The sequence below is a fragment of the Micromonas pusilla genome, assembly GCF_000151265.4.
Source record: "Micromonas pusilla CCMP1545 genomic scaffold MICPUCscaffold_5, whole genome shotgun sequence".
Taxonomy (NCBI): Eukaryota; Viridiplantae; Chlorophyta; class Mamiellophyceae; order Mamiellales; family Mamiellaceae; genus Micromonas; species Micromonas pusilla.
Window position 1 is genome coordinate 1149655 of NW_003315886.1, and position 15172 is coordinate 1164826.

General features: G+C 66.1%; 8 protein-coding genes across 8 annotated transcripts; 5 read left to right on the forward strand and 3 right to left on the reverse strand.

Moving 5' to 3' along the window:
* Positions 1-154: 154 nt before the first annotated feature.
* On the reverse strand, positions 155-2477 carry MICPUCDRAFT_45559 (uncharacterized protein). The gene is made up of 3 exons (XM_003058918.1): positions 2459-2477; positions 2027-2210; positions 155-1773 (listed from the first exon to the last, which is right to left on the reverse strand). Exons 2-3 carry the CDS (start codon positions 2192-2194, stop codon positions 340-342), a joined length of 1602 nt encoding a protein of 533 aa, XP_003058964.1. The 5' UTR covers positions 2195-2210; positions 2459-2477; the 3' UTR covers positions 155-339.
* Positions 2478-2783: 306 nt separating this feature from the next.
* Positions 2784-5297, forward strand: MICPUCDRAFT_58291 (uncharacterized protein; the record flags this gene model as incomplete). The annotated part of the gene is made up of 4 exons (XM_003058548.1): positions 2784-3537; positions 3599-4335; positions 4504-4950; positions 5118-5297. The coding sequence occupies 4 exons, from the start codon at positions 2784-2786 to the stop codon at positions 5295-5297; spliced, it is 2118 nt and encodes a 705-aa protein (XP_003058594.1).
* Positions 5298-5307: 10 nt separating this feature from the next.
* Positions 5308-6169, reverse strand: MICPUCDRAFT_27001 (uncharacterized protein). The gene is made up of 2 exons (XM_003058919.1): positions 6011-6169; positions 5308-5843 (listed from the first exon to the last, which is right to left on the reverse strand). The coding sequence occupies exons 1-2, from the start codon at positions 6113-6115 to the stop codon at positions 5424-5426; spliced, it is 525 nt and encodes a 174-aa protein (XP_003058965.1). The 5' UTR covers positions 6116-6169; the 3' UTR covers positions 5308-5423.
* Positions 6170-6385: 216 nt separating this feature from the next.
* Positions 6386-7835, forward strand: MICPUCDRAFT_58293 (uncharacterized protein; the record flags this gene model as incomplete). The annotated part of the gene is made up of 3 exons (XM_003058549.1): positions 6386-6706; positions 6970-7125; positions 7268-7835. 3 exons carry the CDS (start codon positions 6386-6388, stop codon positions 7592-7594), a joined length of 804 nt encoding a protein of 267 aa, XP_003058595.1. The 3' UTR covers positions 7595-7835.
* Positions 7836-8545: 710 nt separating this feature from the next.
* Positions 8546-9624, forward strand: MICPUCDRAFT_16923 (uncharacterized protein; the record flags this gene model as incomplete). The annotated part of the gene is made up of 2 exons (XM_003058550.1): positions 8546-8916; positions 9120-9624. Coding segments are annotated over 2 exons (876 nt in total), but the record flags the coding sequence as incomplete, so codon positions are not given.
* Positions 9625-9820: 196 nt separating this feature from the next.
* On the forward strand, positions 9821-10797 carry MICPUCDRAFT_58295 (uncharacterized protein; the record flags this gene model as incomplete). The annotated part of the gene is made up of 1 exon (XM_003058551.1): positions 9821-10797. Exon 1 carries the CDS (start codon positions 9994-9996, stop codon positions 10795-10797), a length of 804 nt encoding a protein of 267 aa, XP_003058597.1. The 5' UTR covers positions 9821-9993.
* Positions 10798-11148: 351 nt separating this feature from the next.
* On the forward strand, positions 11149-14270 carry MICPUCDRAFT_58296 (uncharacterized protein; the record flags this gene model as incomplete). Its single annotated transcript, XM_003058552.1, has 4 exons — positions 11149-11305; positions 11652-13228; positions 13418-13680; positions 13787-14270. The coding sequence occupies 4 exons, from the start codon at positions 11149-11151 to the stop codon at positions 14268-14270; spliced, it is 2481 nt and encodes an 826-aa protein (XP_003058598.1).
* Positions 14271-14488: 218 nt separating this feature from the next.
* On the reverse strand, positions 14489-15118 carry MICPUCDRAFT_39909 (uncharacterized protein; the record flags this gene model as incomplete). Its single annotated transcript, XM_003058920.1, has 1 exon — positions 14489-15118. One exon carries the CDS (start codon positions 15116-15118, stop codon positions 14489-14491), a length of 630 nt encoding a protein of 209 aa, XP_003058966.1.
* Between the last annotated feature and the right edge of the window lie 54 nt (positions 15119-15172).

Genomic DNA, 15172 nt, shown 5'->3' on the forward strand with positions numbered 1-15172 from the left:
GAGACCCTAAACCGCAGAGGATCGATCGGAAGATCGACGAGACGCGGATGACGCGGACGAGGACGGCGGCGGCGGCGGCGGCTCCCTCCCCGGCCGGACCCGCGCTGTGAGATCCCGAGCTCGTCGTAACGAACTTTTCAGCTCTGAACTTTTTAGCAGAGTGCTCGTAACTTCTCTCGTCGACCTCGCAAAGCTACGCGCGGCGGCGCCTATCCGGTAAAATGTATGAATCCCTCCTCCCTCCCGTCGCGCTCTCTTCTCTCTCTCTCTCTCTCTCTCCCTCTCGCCGTCGTCGTCGTCGTCGTCGTCCCCCTCGCGGCCGGCGATCGATCAGATCACTCACTCCTCGCGTTGACGCGGCGCGCACTTGATGATGTCGTCGACGCGAATGATCATCTCCGCCGCCTCCGTGCCGGACAACAGAATCTGCTGCTTCACGCGGAAACACTCGGTGATGCCGTTCTTCACCATGTCGCCGGTCTCGCCGGTGATGATGTCCACGCCCATGTTCGACCGAACCGCCGCGTCCGCGTGGCACGCGCGGAGTTGAGACACGATCTCGCTCGAGTCCAAGCCGGCGTTTTCGCAGATGATGGTCGGGATCATCCGAAGCGCCTTCGCGAAGCCCTCCATCGCGAGCGACCGCTTCCCGGGCGTCTTCGCCGCGAGCTCGTCCACCGCCCTGGCCATGACCATCTCCGGGCACCCGCCGCCGGGCAAGATGCGCGAGTCCTTCACCGTGGACTGAAGCACGCAGAGCGCGTCGTGCAGCGATCGCTCCGCCTCGCCCAACACGTGCGACGACGCGCCGCGAAGCACGATGGTGCACGCCTCGCCCTTCGCGACGCCGGAGAACTTGATGAGCTTGTCCTCGCCGATCATGATCTCCTGGACGAGATCGCACGTCCCGAGCTTCGAGCCGCCCGGGTCGTCGAACGTGGAGCAGATATCGCCGCCGGTCACGAGCGCGAGCCGCTCGATCCCGTCAAAGTCGGCGTGCTCGATGGACGTCACGCCTCTGCTCATCAAGACTTGCTCGGGGTAGTTGTAGATGAGCTGACGGTTGATGAACAGGTTGGCGCCGTGCGAGGCGATCTTCTCGCACTTGTTCGCCATCTTTTGCTTCTCCGCAGCCTCGATCTCGCCGACTTTCGACATGCTGTCGACGCGCACGCGCGCGCCGTAGATCTTAATCTTGTCCGTGTCCATCGGCGTGTTGGCGAGGAGAATCTTCGCGTTTTCGATCCGCTTCGGGTGCCCGACGTTGAACTTCTTGTCGAGGATGAACCCCTCGTCCAGGAACGAGTCCTTCAGCGACCCGCCCGCTTTTTGGATCAGCTGAATCATCTCCAAGTTCCCGCTGCCCTTCAGTCGCATCACCGCCTCCACCGCGAGCTTCGCGAAGTGATCCTTGTCGTGCGTCAGAATCTTCGACGACAGCGTCGTGCGCGCGATGTTGAGCAGATCCGCGCGAAACGCTTCGTCGTTCCCCGCGTTGTCGATCGCCTCCGCCTCCAGCGCCGCCTTCGCGACCGTGCACGCCTCCCTGAACCCCTGGATGATCGTCATCGGGTGCACCTTCTGGTTCACGAGCTGCTCCGCCTGTCGGAGGAGCTCCCCCGCGAAGACGACGACGGACGTCGTGCCGTCGCCGACTTCGTCATCCTGCGCCTTGCTGATGTCGACGAGGACGCGCGCGGCGGCGTTGTCGACGTAGATGGACTTGAGGATCGTCGCGCCGTCGTTCGTGACCGTCACGTGGTTGCCTTGGCCCTGTAGGGTGTCACGGGGTGGGTGGTTTGTTTTGGGGCGCGGGGCGGGCGTCAGTCGTCGGTCAAAGAAGACGCGAGACTTCGAGCGAGAAGAAGGACGTTTCTGTTCGGTCAACATCGCGACGACGACCGGCGATCGGACGCGACGCGGCGCCGCGCGACCGAGGAACGCCGCGGCGTTCGATCGCGTCCGGGAACGACGAGGAAACGACGCGCGCGAAGAGAGACATCACGACGTCCGTCGAAGATCGCACCATGGAGACCAGGATCTTGTCCATCCCCTTCGGCCCGAGCGTGGACTTGACGAGGTCGCTGATCGCCATCGCGCCGACGAAGGAGGCGAGGCGCGCGTGCTCGCCCTTCTCCTCGCTCGCGCCCTCGCCGAGGACGTTCGTCCCCGCGCTGTTGCCCATCATCGACATGACGTGCGAGTTCTACCTACTGACGCGGGCGAGGAGAGAGGCGCGGCGCGGCGTCAGCGAGGAGGATGGAGATGGAGTCGGTTCGATCGATCGCGGGGGAAGAGAGCCGCGATCGAGCGCGCGCGCTTTTGAAACGAGCGACGATGAACCGATCGGCGGCGTGCGCGGCGCGCTGATCGCGTCGCGATCGAGCGTCGCGCGGCGCCCGCGGCGCGACGCGAGCGACGCGAGCGATCGGCGTGGTGGCGGGGAGACGCGACGGACCTTCGAGCGTGCCGGCGCGCGTTGCGTGAGTGTCTCGAGGGCGGCTCGCGCGTCGTGCTCGACGGACATCTTGCGAAAGTGGTTGTTCCCAGCACAGGTTACAGTAACAAGGCCCAACTTCGCATGTTTGTTTCTGGGAGCTGCGCCGATGAAAGTCGTTCTTTCAATTTTTTTCGCGCTTTCAAGGTGGCATATGAAAACTTTCTGTTGACCGCATCTCCGACCCTCCCCAGACTCCCCCCGCGCTCGAAAGAATGCGAGTCGTTGGAGACTCCGAAAGGCTGCGCGAGGCTCCGAGCGCACTCCATCGCGCGCGCGCGCCGTCATGCGCCGACTCCTGACCGTCGCCGCGAGGCGCGGCGCGAACCGCGCGATCGCGTGGACGCGACCGCCGTCGGACGCGTCGTCGTTCGCGGCGTCCGCGGGCCTCGCGCGTCGCCTCGGCGCGTCGGACGGCGGAGATCGGCAGCTTCTCTCCCGCCGCGCCTCCACGAGCGCGTCGGGACCCCCGCCCGCGCGCGGGAAAGCCAACGCAACGGCCGCCGCCGAGGCGAGGAGGCCGGAATCCGAGGCGAAAGCCGAAGAGGCAGCAGAGGCGAAGGCGAACGCGACGACGAACGCCGACGCGAACGCCGACGCGAACGCCAACGCGAACGCCGACGCGAACGCCGACGCGACCGCGACCGCGGCCGCGGCGACGAAGAGCGCGCGCGATGTCCGCCGCGGCGGTCCCATCGATGAAGCTCGGTCCGGGCAGATAGTCACCGCGCACGGCAACGCGGAGGCGGTGCGCGTGACGTCGCGGCTGCAGGGAGGCGCGAAGCAGACGCCGTATCGCCTCAGACGCGATCTGATGTCGGACGAGCTCTCGCGCGAGCTCGAGGATTTCGTCAAGTTTCTAACCGCGCGGCGGTTAGGCTCCGTCGACGCGCCGATCCGAGAAGTCACCGCGCGCAAGTACGTCGACCACGTCCTCGGCGTGTTCGGGTGGATGCATCACCACGGCGGGAGAGGGCGGTACCCGATCGAGGAGCTCACGTCGATGAAGCTCATCTTTCCGACGAAGGAGCGCAAGTCAGGTGCGTTCTATACACTGGTCCCCATACGACCGCGTTCGCGTGGTGAACGCCGTTTCTTAAGGACTTTCGCCGTCATCTCTCTCCGCCCACACCTCGCTTTCAATCCCCGCCCGCGTTGCCTTTCAACTCCGACTGACGCCTTTCAACTCCACCCCGACATTCGCTTGTATGGAACGACCCTCAGCGGCGCTCGCGTTCGATCACCTGCAGTGGCTCGCGAACGAGCGCAAGTGCAGCGCGAACTACGAGCTGTTCACGCTGCGCGCGCTCGTCGCGGCGGCGAAGTTTTGCCACGGCGGCGACGATGCGGAGAACGACGGCTTCGCAAAGCCATACGCCGACGTCCCGCTCGTCGGGCAGCTGCGGAAGATCTCTAAAGGCGCGTCCTGTCCGTCCCGCGCGCCAGACCCGGTTCGGTTCCCGCGCGATCGAGGACTTTCTCTCCCGGCGGTCGATGTCGATTCTCTCCGCCCATCACCCCTCGCTTTCAATCCCGACGCACACACCTCGACGCCCGCCTTTCAACTCCAACTGACGCCTATGAACTCCACCCCGATGTTCGCTCGTATGGAACGACGACCCTCAGAGACGATGAAGCGCGCGGACCGCGCGACGCCGACGTCGGACGCTCGAAAGAAGTGGCTCGCATGGGACCAGTTCGTCGCCGTCGTCGATCGTCTGCGGGAGGAGTGCGCGCCGAGGCTGGCGAGCGGCGCGAAGCGCCCCGCGCGCGCGGTCGCGTGGGCGTACCAGCGATACTTGATCCTCGGCATGCTGTCGTGCGTGCCGGATCGAGGGGTGCGTTCTTCTCGCACTGGTTCCCATACGACCGCGTCGGCGTGGTGAACGCCGAGCCTTAAGGACTTTTCCCGGCGTTTCTCTCCGCCCACACCTCGCTTTCAATCCCGACACACCTCGACGCTTTTCAACTCCAACTGACGCCTTTCAACTCCACCGGATCGACAGCGGACGTTTCGCGAGCTGCAGATCGGGCGGACGCTCTTCAAGGAGGACGCGGAGAGGGTCGTTGAGGTCCTCGGCGAGGACGGCGAGACGGTCGCAAACGCGGACGGGGGCGCGGCGGCGGGGGGCGATCCTCATGGCGGGTTGATTGATTACCGGTGGGTGATTCGCCAGGGGCCGGACGATTACAAAACCGGGCACGTCTACGGCGTGCGGCCGCCGATGGTGATTCACCCCAAGTTTTACCCCGCGCTCGAGGCGTTCATCGAGACGCACCGCGCGGCGTTGAACCCGAAGCACGACTATCTCTTCACGTCCAGGTTCGGCGGCGAACCGCTCACGGACGCGGGGTTGCACAGGATCGTGACCACGGCGACGTTTCGACACACGGGGAAGCGAACGAATCCGCACTTGATTCGCGACATGATCATCACGCATCTGCGCGGCACGGTGAGACTGCTTCCCATACGACCCCGTTCGCGATGTGAACGCCGTTTCTTAAGGACTTTCCCCGTCCGTCGCGTCGTCACTCTTCACCCGAGCTTCCCTTTCAACGTTTGTTTGACCGGTGAGACGTTCGACTGACCGACGCGTTCACCCACGATCGCTTCGCCCAGGACGCGAGCGAACGCGAGCTCGAGGCGCTGGCTATATACATGGGCCACTCCATGGCGATGCAGAAGGGGACGTACGACCGGCGTACGAAGGAGCAGAAGGTGGCGCCCGCGATCGACTTGTTGGAGCGCGCGTGGAGCGGCGGCGGCGGCGTCAAACGCGGGGGGGCGACGGCGAAGTAGTCTGTCTAGTAACGCGTAGGATACGAAATAGTTTACTCACGATGCGCACGCGACGCGCGCTGCTGCTACAACACGAAGACCCCCCGAGGCGGACGACGAGGGCGACGTACTGTACGTCCGTCGACGTCACTCCGCGTCCGCGCCCTTGTGCATGATGTCCAGGAACGTTCTCTCGTCGATGTACCCGGCGCCGCGCGCGTCGAACTCGTCGATCATCGCGCGCAACTCGTCGTCGTCCACGTCCTCGCCGAGCTCCTTCGCTATCCGCCTCAAGTTCTTCAGCGTGATCTTCCCGCTGCTGTCGTCGTCGAACACCTTAAACGCTTTCGCGAGCTCGTCCTCCGGGTTCCGGCTCGCCATCTTGTCGCGCATCACGTTTCGAAACTCCGGGTACTCGATCTCGCCGCTGCCGTCCGCGTCGTACTCCGTCATGATCGCCTTGACGTCCTCGGAGCTAACCGCGAACCCGAGCGCGCGCATCGCCACCTTGAGCTCGCGCATGTCGATCGTCCCGCTGCCGTCCGCGTCGAACAGGTTGAACGCTTCCTGCGGGCGGGGTCAGGCGGGCGACGATCGATGAGGCGGGGACGAGCGGTTGTGATGAATTGAATTGAATCGAGTCGTTTTGAAGACGACGCGAGCGCGGGTTGGGGCGAGGCGAGGCGCGAGCGAGCGATCGCGGCGCGCGCTTCCTCCGGCGCGGAGAGACGCACCCTGAGCTCCGCGTCCTCCTCCGGCGTGAGCTCCTTCAGCACCTTCTTCTTCTTCGGCGCGGCGTGCACGAACCCGCCGACGGCCTGTTGTTGCTTCTTCAACATCGCGTCCGAATGCGACGCCAATGCGCCCCCGGGCGGGTTCGATTTCGACGATTTCCCTCGCGCGCGCCGTTCGCCGTCGCCGCGTTCCTCGCCGTGCGCGTCGCTCGCGCGGCGTGGGTTCCCCCGCGCGGTGACCTCGCGTGCGGTGACGCGGCGTGCGGTGGATCCCGCGCGTCTCGTTGTGCGCGGAACGCGCGCGTCCCCCCGCGCGCGGACGCGGCCGCTCGAACGGACACCAGAACGCGAACGGGCCGTCGCTTCGATCGATCGATGCCGTCGATCTCGCGAATATCCAGTCGCACGTGGATCGTTCGTTCCAGCGCCGGCGCGGCTCGTCGTGGACACAACGCGCCGCCCTCGAGCGAAGGTCACCGCGACTGGGACCCCCCGTTTGTTCGCGTGCCAAGAGCGCTCGATCTCGCGCGCGCGGACGGACGCGCGACGACCGAGAAGGCGAAGCGCGCGGCTTCGGCACGCCGCGGCGCGTCCGCGAGCCCGACAATCGGAAGAATCGCCGCTCCTCGAGTAGGGAAGAAACGGGACCGCGCGGACACCATGGGGGCCAAGACGCTGGAGGATCTCGAGAAGGAGGTGCGACGCGGTCCCTCCCCGCGCCGCGCGTCGTTCGTCCGTCCGTCCGTCTCGTCCGTCGCGCGCGGTCGAGACGGCGACGGCGGCGGACCCCGCGCGCGTTCCCTCCCTCCCCGAGGGACGCCGTCGCGCGCACGCTGTCATGCATGTATTTTCGCTCTCCAACAAACCCTCGCTCGGGAAAAGACGAATCGAACGAATCGAATCCCTCGCTGATGACGACCCTCGTCCCCAACCTCGCTCCAACCCCCGTGCGCACACAGAGAGCCGCGCTCGAGCAGGAGGCGTACGACGAGAAGAACAAGCTCCTGAACCAGGCGCAGTTCCAAAAGCTGCTCGACCTGCAGACGGACGAGGAGCCCGACTTCGTGCACGAGGCGCGTTCTATACACTGGTCCCCATACGACCGCGTCGGCGTGGTGAACGCCGATCCTTAAGGACTTTTGCCGGCGTTTCTCTCCGCCCACACCTCGCTTTCAATCCCCGCCATCGACGCCTTTCAACTTCATCTGACGCCTTTCAACTCCACCCCGACTTCGCTTCGTATGGAACGACCCTGAGATCGTCGAGATGTACGTCACCGACGCTCGAGAGATGCTGAAAGAGCTCGGGACGCTCTTCGACGTCGACGAGAGCGCCGTGGACTACGATAAAGCGCGCGCGGTGTTGCATAAGCTCAAGGGGAGCAGCAGCACGTTCGGCGCGGACGGCGTCCTCGCGAAGTGCGAGGAGCTCAGAGAGCACTGCGTCGCGACGGATCTGAAGAAGTGCGCGAGCGGCGAGGGGAGCCTGGAGGAGCTGAAAGAGAACGTCGACCGCCTGAGCGAGTTCTTGGCCAAGTACGTCGCGAAAGGGAAGGAGATTCACGAGTTCAAGTCGAAGAAGTGATGCGCGCGGAGCGATATCGGATCTCGGAGGACGGCGAATCGATTCGATCGACGACGGATTCGATTCGATCGAAGAATTCGATCGATCGGATCCGAGCGGGCGCCGACCCGGGATGAGGTCGAAACTTTGGGGGGTCGGGGAGGGGGGGGGTCGAAGACGCCGGGGTCGCGCGGACGCCCTCGCGTCGTACATAGTATGCATGCTCGCAGATTTAATACATACGTCGCCGCCGCGGTGAAGGAACCAGCGATTTTCATTCAACGCGCGAGTACTCATCAGCGCGAACGCCTCCCGTCTCGAAAAGTTTCGAGCGTCGCGTCGCGTCGCACTCCTCGCGCGCGCGACCGCCGCGATGGGCGGGAAGCCGCGCGGGAAGAAGCGACGCGCGCGCGCGTCGCCGTCGCCGTCCCCGGAGCCGTCGTCCGACGGCGGCACGGACGACGAGGAGGACGCGGACCCGCACCAGGCGCTCATCGTCGAGAAGGCGCTGAAGCGCCGGAAGAGCGCGGCGACCTCATCGAAGGAGGCGAACGCGCCGAACGCCGCCGCCGCGGTCGCGGAGGAAGAGAACGCGAAAGCGAGCGCGAAGCCGACGCCGACGACGACGACGAAGAGCGCGTCGATGAAAGCGGAGGAGCGCGAGGGCACCCCCGAGCGGGTGCGTTCCGAGGCGTCCCGAGGCGTCCCGTCGTCGAGAGCGGGCACGACGTCTGCCAGTCGTCGCGCGTACCCTAACCGAATCCTTCTCCCGCCCCGCGCCGTCCCGTCCCGCCCATCCCGACGCAGGCCTCGGACGCGCTGCACGAGGGCGAGAATTACGAAGTCCGCCGCCTCCTGCGCAACCCGCGGTACTTCGACGACGACTTCGAGCTCAACGCGACGCGATGCTTCCGATGCGGAGGCGGCGGCCATCTCGAGCGCGAGTGCTCGCTTCCCGAGAAGAAGCGCCCGTGCCACCTGTGCGGCTACCTCGACCACCTCGCGCGCGACTGCCGCCGCGGCCTGTGCTTCAACTGTCTCAAGAGCGGCCACCAGAGCAGGGACTGCCCGGAGCCGAGAGGCGTGGGGCGCGAGACGCAGGCGCTGTGCTGCCTGCGCTGCGGCGGTCGCGGACACGCGGCGACGGATTGCGCGCGGTCGTTCGCCGCGTCGGACGTCGCGCGCGTCGCGTGCTACGTGTGCGGCGAGTTTGGGCACCTGTGCTGCGCGTCGCAGGACGAAGCCGCGGGCGCGCTCGCGAGCGCGGGGGGCGGCGGGGGGAAGCGGAAGAGCTGCTGCAGGTGCGGCGGGATGGGGCACGTCGACGCGGATTGCGCGCAGAGGTGCGTTCTATCTCACACCGGTCCCCATACGACCGCGTCGGCGTGGTGAACGCCGTTCCTTGAGGACTTAAGGACTTTTCCCGGCGCGTGTTTCTCTCCGCCCATCACACCTCGCTTTCAATCCCGACACACCTCGACGCCTTTCAACTCCACCCCTGACGCCTTTCAACTCCACCCCGAAGACGCGGCGGCGGCGGCGGGAGGGACGCGGCGCGGTTTTTGGGCGAGCTGGCGTGTTTCCGATGCGGCAAGCGAGGGCACATCGCGCGCGAGTGCCCGTCGGCGAGCGGCGGCGGGGGTGGTGGCGACGGGGGTGATCTGCGGGATGTCATCGGTAACGGCGCGGGTGGAGGGGGCGGGAGGAGTCCGTACGGAGGCATGGGCGTGGCCGGCGGCGGCGGCTGGCGCGGCGGCGGCGGCGGCGGGGGGGGGTGGACGTCGGGCGCGCACGGAGGCGGCGGCAGAGGCGCGCCCGGGCCGCCAGGCGGCGGGTGGGGCGGGTGCGTAGGAAACAACGGCGGCGGCGGCGGTGGTGGATGGGGGGCGGGAGAAGGCCACCGCGACCAAAACCGAAACCGAGACGACTTCGCCGCCGGGCGAAGCTTCGAGGCCGCGCCGCCGGCGCCGCCGCCGATGCCGACGCACCGGCGGTACTCGGAGGATAACTACCGGCGCCCGGAGCCTCCGAGGCGAGGAGGGCCGTATTGATCGAGTTGTCGTTGGTTTAATTGACGTGTTGTAGTAGGTTCGTCGGGCGGCGGCGCCTCCCCGAACTCGACGTTTTCTTCCTGTCGCCGCGCCGAAACCCAGCCCCCGACTGGAAACCCCGAAGTCGCTTTTCCCACGAGACGACGAGCGAGCCATCGCCGCGGTCCTCCCCACAGCGACGAGCGCGCGGTCGGGTCGACGCGCGCGGCGAACGCGACCCCGGCGCCGGCGTCGCGCGAGTTTGGAGCGCGTCGCCGCGTGCGTCGCGCCGCTCGCGTCGCGACCGCGTCGTCGTCGCCGGCCGCCGGGATCGTGGCCGCAGATCCACATCCATCCGATCGCCCGCGGCGCCGCGCCGTCCCGCGCGCGATGGCGCTCACGTCCGAGCAGCAGACGTCGCACCTCTCGCGGCTCCAACAGGAGATCCTGCCGTGGGACTACTACCGCATAGGCACGTCCGAGGAGGAGGACGCGGTGAAGCCCGCGGGGAACCGAACGCTCCGTGAGGTGCCGCAGACCTTCACCTCCGTCGACGAGTACGTAAACGTGTTCGAGCCGCTCGTGCTGGAGGAGTGCGCGGCGCAGCTGGGGCGGACGGACGACGACGAGGATCAGAGGGCGGCGGTGATCGGCGCGGTGGAGAAGAGCGAGCGCGTGAACGGGTTCCACGTCGTGCGGTTCGCGCTGCGGGAGGAGGCGGCGCGAGAATTTCGCGACAACGACGTGTTTCTCCTGAGCAAGTTTGACCCGTTCGAAGACGAGGAGTTCGACGACGACGACGAGGACGAGGAAGAGGACGAGGAAGAAGGCGGCGACGGCGACGACGCGAAGAAGAAGAAAAATAAGAAGAGCGAGACGAGCGCAAAGCGCGCCGCGGTCCTCGCGGACGACCACCCCGACGCGGCGTTCCTGACGGGCGCGGCGGGCGCGTCGAATAAGCGCGCCGCCGACGCCTTCGCGCCCGACGACGACCGCGAGTGGAGGCGCGCGTACGCGCTCGGGTTCGTCGACGCCAAGGAGCGAAAGGAACGCGTCCGCGTGCGGTTCTTCCTCCCGGACTCCCCGAATACATCGAGGCTGAGCGCGCGCGCGGGGGAGACGCTCGACGACGCGGATTACGCGCGGTTTCGAAGCGTGCGAAACGCGTTGGCGCGCGGGAAGGGCGCGTGGTAGGGATCCCCTCGCTTCCCCGTATCTTCGTTCGTTTTCGTTACATATCATGGTCTACACGTTCGTTTCCGCCGGTTCCGTCAGATTGACGACGCTATCTCGCGACATCGTCGCGATTTACTCTGTCTATTTCATCGCTTCGTCTTGCGTTGTTTTTTTGTGCGGGTCAGGGCGATCTCATCTTCATCCCGAGCACCCCCGGCATCATCTCCATCTCCCTCCGCACCGCCCGCGGGCACTGTCACTGTCGCTGTCGCCGGTTAGAGACCTGTCAAACTACTCGGGCGTGTGCGTGTCTGATTGTTTTTTTGTGCGGGTGACTCTAACCGGTGGTATCTGTCGCACCTCGCGAACATGTCCACGATCGCGCGCGAGTGGCTCGCGCTGCACGCGTTTCCGTCGTTGCCGTTCGCGGACACGGTCATGAGCGGGAAAGTGCAGGCGAGGGCGCCGCACAGCGTGTGGGAGCTCCCGCCGCCGCTTTTGAACGCGATGAACGCGGCGTACAACGGTGCGTTTTTTTTGGATTCGTTTTGTCTTCTGGTTTCGTCGTTCGTCGTTCGTCGTTCGCGCGTCGCGTTTCGACTCGGCCTCGCCACGCTCGAGGTTTGCGTTTCGCGGTCGCCGCCGCCGCGTGTGCGTTGATGACAAAATCTTTGATAGTAGATTATGAACACGTTCTTTGATTACGCAAAAGACATGTGGTTTCTCTGAGCACACGACGGCGGCGACGGCGACGACGCGGGACGGACGCGTTTTTTTTCCACTCGCGCGCGCTCTCGATCCGCGAGTTCCATCTGACCGACACCTCTCCCCCCCCCATCCATCGCCGCGATCCGATCGATGGACGCGCGCAGTGAGCCAAGTCACCGCGCTGAAAGCGGCGCTGGAGAAGCAGCCGATCACGCTGATCCAAGGCCCACCCGGCACGGGCAAGACGCGCATCATCCTCTCGTTGCTCTCCGTCATCTTGCACGCGGTTCCCGGCGCCAAGAGCGGCCACGAGCTCGAACTGCAGCGGTACCTGGACGTTCGCAACAAGAAAAAGCCGCGGACGCCCGCGGAGACGAGCGCGATGATACGCCGCGCGATGCCGTGGCTGAGCGGCGTCGCGAATCCCCGCGACGCGCCGCCGCTGCCGCGCGGCGCGCCGCCGCCGCCGAAGACGCCGACGGAGGTTCCCGAGATCGTCGGCGACGTCGCGAGCAAACGCACCAAGGTTCTCGTCTGCGCGCCCTCGAACTCCGCCCTGGACGAGATCGTGCTGCGCATCATGCAGAGCGGGCTGTTTGGCCCGGACGGCGACCCGTACTCGCCCACGCTCGTGCGCGTCGGCGTGAGCTGGCACCACAGCGTCGAGTCAGGCGCGTTCGTATTTACGTTGGTCCCCGTACGACCGCGTTGGCGCGGTGGAACGCCGTTCCTTGAGGACTTTACTTCCCGGCGTTTCTCTCCGCCCATCACCCCTCGCTTTCAATCCCAACACACATCGACGCCTTTCAACTCCGCTTCTGACGCCTTTGAACTCCACCCCGACGTTCGCTCGTATGGACAATTACCCTCAGTCACGATGGAGGCGCTCGTGAACGAGCGGCAGGGCACGGGGAAAGACGCCAACAAGGACGGCGGCGCCGCCGAGAAGAACTTCGAGCGCGCGCTCGAGCGCGACCGCGCGCAGATCGCGATCCTAGACGAGGCCGCGGTCGTGTGCTCGACGCTGTCGTTCAGCGGCAGCGGGATGTTCGCGCGGATGACGCGGCAGTTTGACGTCGTCGTCATCGACGAAGCCGCGCAGGCGGTGGAGCCGTCGACGTTGGTGCCGTTGTGTTACGGCGCGAAGCAGGTGTTTCTCGTCGGCGACCCGCGGCAGCTGCCGGCGACGGTGCTGTCCTCGCGGGCGACGGAGTACGCGTACAATCAGAGCTTGTTCAAGCGGTTCGAGCGGTGCGGGTACCCGATACACGTCCTCAAGACGCAGTATCGGATGCACCCGGCGATTCGCGAGTTTCCGAGCGCGCGGTTTTACCAAAACGAGCTCGAGGACGGGCCGCGGCAGGCGGCGAAGACGTCCAGGCCGTGGCACAACGTCTCGCTGTTCCGGCCGTTCGTGTTCGTGGACATCGCGGGGAAGGAGTACCTCGGCGGCGGGACGTCGTGGAGCAACGACGAGGAAGCGCACGCCGCGGTGGCCATCGCGACGGCTCTGATGCGAAACTACCCGCAGCTCGCCACGGGGGAAAAGATCGGCATCATATCGCCGTACAAGGCGCAAGTTCGAAACATTCGGAAGATCTTGAACGACGCGATCGGCGAGGAGCGCTCGAGCCGCGTGGACGTGAACTCGATCGACGGGTTTCAAGGCAGGGAGAAGGAGGTGTGCGTGTTCTCCGTGTGCCGCGCGCCGAGGGAGGACCGCGGCGCGAAGAAAAAAAAGGTGCGTTCTCCTTACACTGGTCCCCATACGACCCCGTCGGCGTGGTGAACGCCGTTCCTTAAGGACTGTTGCCGGCGTCTCTCTCCGCCCACCCCTTCCTTTCAATCCCCGCCCTCGACGCCTTTCAACTTCCACTGACGCCTATGAACTCCACCCCGACGTCCGCTCGTATGGACCCTCGACCCAAAGACGCGCAGGCTCGGGTTCGTGTCCGACGAGCGAAGGATGAACGTCGGTCTGACGCGCGCGCGCGCGTCGCTCATCGTGTTGGGAAGCGGTAAAGCCCTGAAAGCGTCCGGGGACGAGAACTGGTGCGCGCTCGTGAACAGCGCGCGCGAGCGGGATTTGATCGTCAAGCCGCCGTCGGCGTCTGGCCGCGGCGACTGCACCGTCGCGGACGTCAAGGCGTTCGTCGCGAAAATCACGGGCAAGTACGACGCGGACGACCTCAGGTGCGTTCTCACAAACGTTTTTCACCCATCGCCCGGTTTCAACATTTGATCGCGTGGGTCCCTTTCAACTGACCGGTGAACTTTTTTTGTACGGAACGGCCCTCAGCGGCTCCGAGGACGAGATCGAGATCGACGACGGCGACGACGCGCTCGCGTACGGCGGCGACGTCGGGCTCGCGTCCGGGACGACGGGCGCGAGCGGCGGCGGCGGCGGCGGCGGCGGCGGCGGCGCGTCGACGCACGTGCATCGACCGGCGTGGGAGAGAAAGATTGCGCGGAGGGACGACGGCGACGACGTCGTCGTCGTGGGCGAGACGAAGGGCGCCGCCGCGCGAGAGGGGTTCAGCGCGAGAGGGCACGTGGACGAGCTCGTGACGGAGGCGGAGGGGAAGCTGGACGATTACGGGCAGGGCGGCGGCGGCGGCGACGACGACGTCGATCCGTACGCGCAAGAGGCGGAGAAGCCGGGGAAGGCGACGAAGCCGCGAGCGGCGAAGCGGACGCGGGGGGCGGCGGCGGGGGCGAAGGGCGCGGAGAAGGCGGAAAAGGTGGAGAAGACGCCGCCGGTGAAGCGCACGAGGGCGCGGTGAGCGACGACGTGACGTAGCGAAGCTCGGCTCGTGTTGTTATTACAAACGGCGGAGGTTCATCGAGCGAAACGAAAACAAGACGGGGCGCGAAGACGAAACGCGCGGACGCGGCGGGAAAAAATCCCGCGGCTCGCCGGACGTATGTACACGTGCGTAGGCCTCTCTCATCCTACCGACCGGCCAGCGCGCGTTGTCGTCGAAGCGGGCGCGCGAGCTCCTTAAGGAGCGGGCTGGGGGCACGTGCCGCCAGCATTGCCTGTCCCGGGTACGTTGCAGGTGATCTTCGCGTTGTTGCGGTAACCGTCTCTGCGGATGACGCCGTCGCAGCAAAGGCACGCGAGCTCGTTCAGAGCGGAACCGCCGGTGCCGGCCCAGGTGTACCCAGCATTGTTAGCGGCGTTGAGGCTGCACGTGCCGGCCGTAGAATCGAAAAACTCGGCCGGGCAGACGAGCTCGGTGACGTCCAGCGCATCCTCAGGGATGCAGCACTGGTTCAAGTTCGACGTCGCCTGGGCGAGCGAGTCGACCGGTCCGGTTATCTCCTTGTACGGAAGCTTCGCGAACAGCGGCGCGTCGACGCGGCAGAAGAACCCGTCGCAGCACTTGTCGAACTTGCCGCACGGGGAGTACGTCTCGCCGTCCTTGGCGATCTCGACGCCGACGCACGCGTGGTGGATGGGCTCCTTGTAGTAGGGCTCCTTGATGGGCTCCTTGTAGTAGCTGTCCCTGAACCCGCGCCCGGAGGCGGCTTCCGTCGTCGGACGGGGGACGCCCTGCGCGTTCGCGGCGCCGGCGAAGGCGAACGCGAAGACGAGCGCGACGAGCGCGATGGAGGAGAGGCGGGCCATGTTGCCGTCGAGGTGGAGGATGAAGATGAAGACCGAGGTCGATGACGAGCGGGC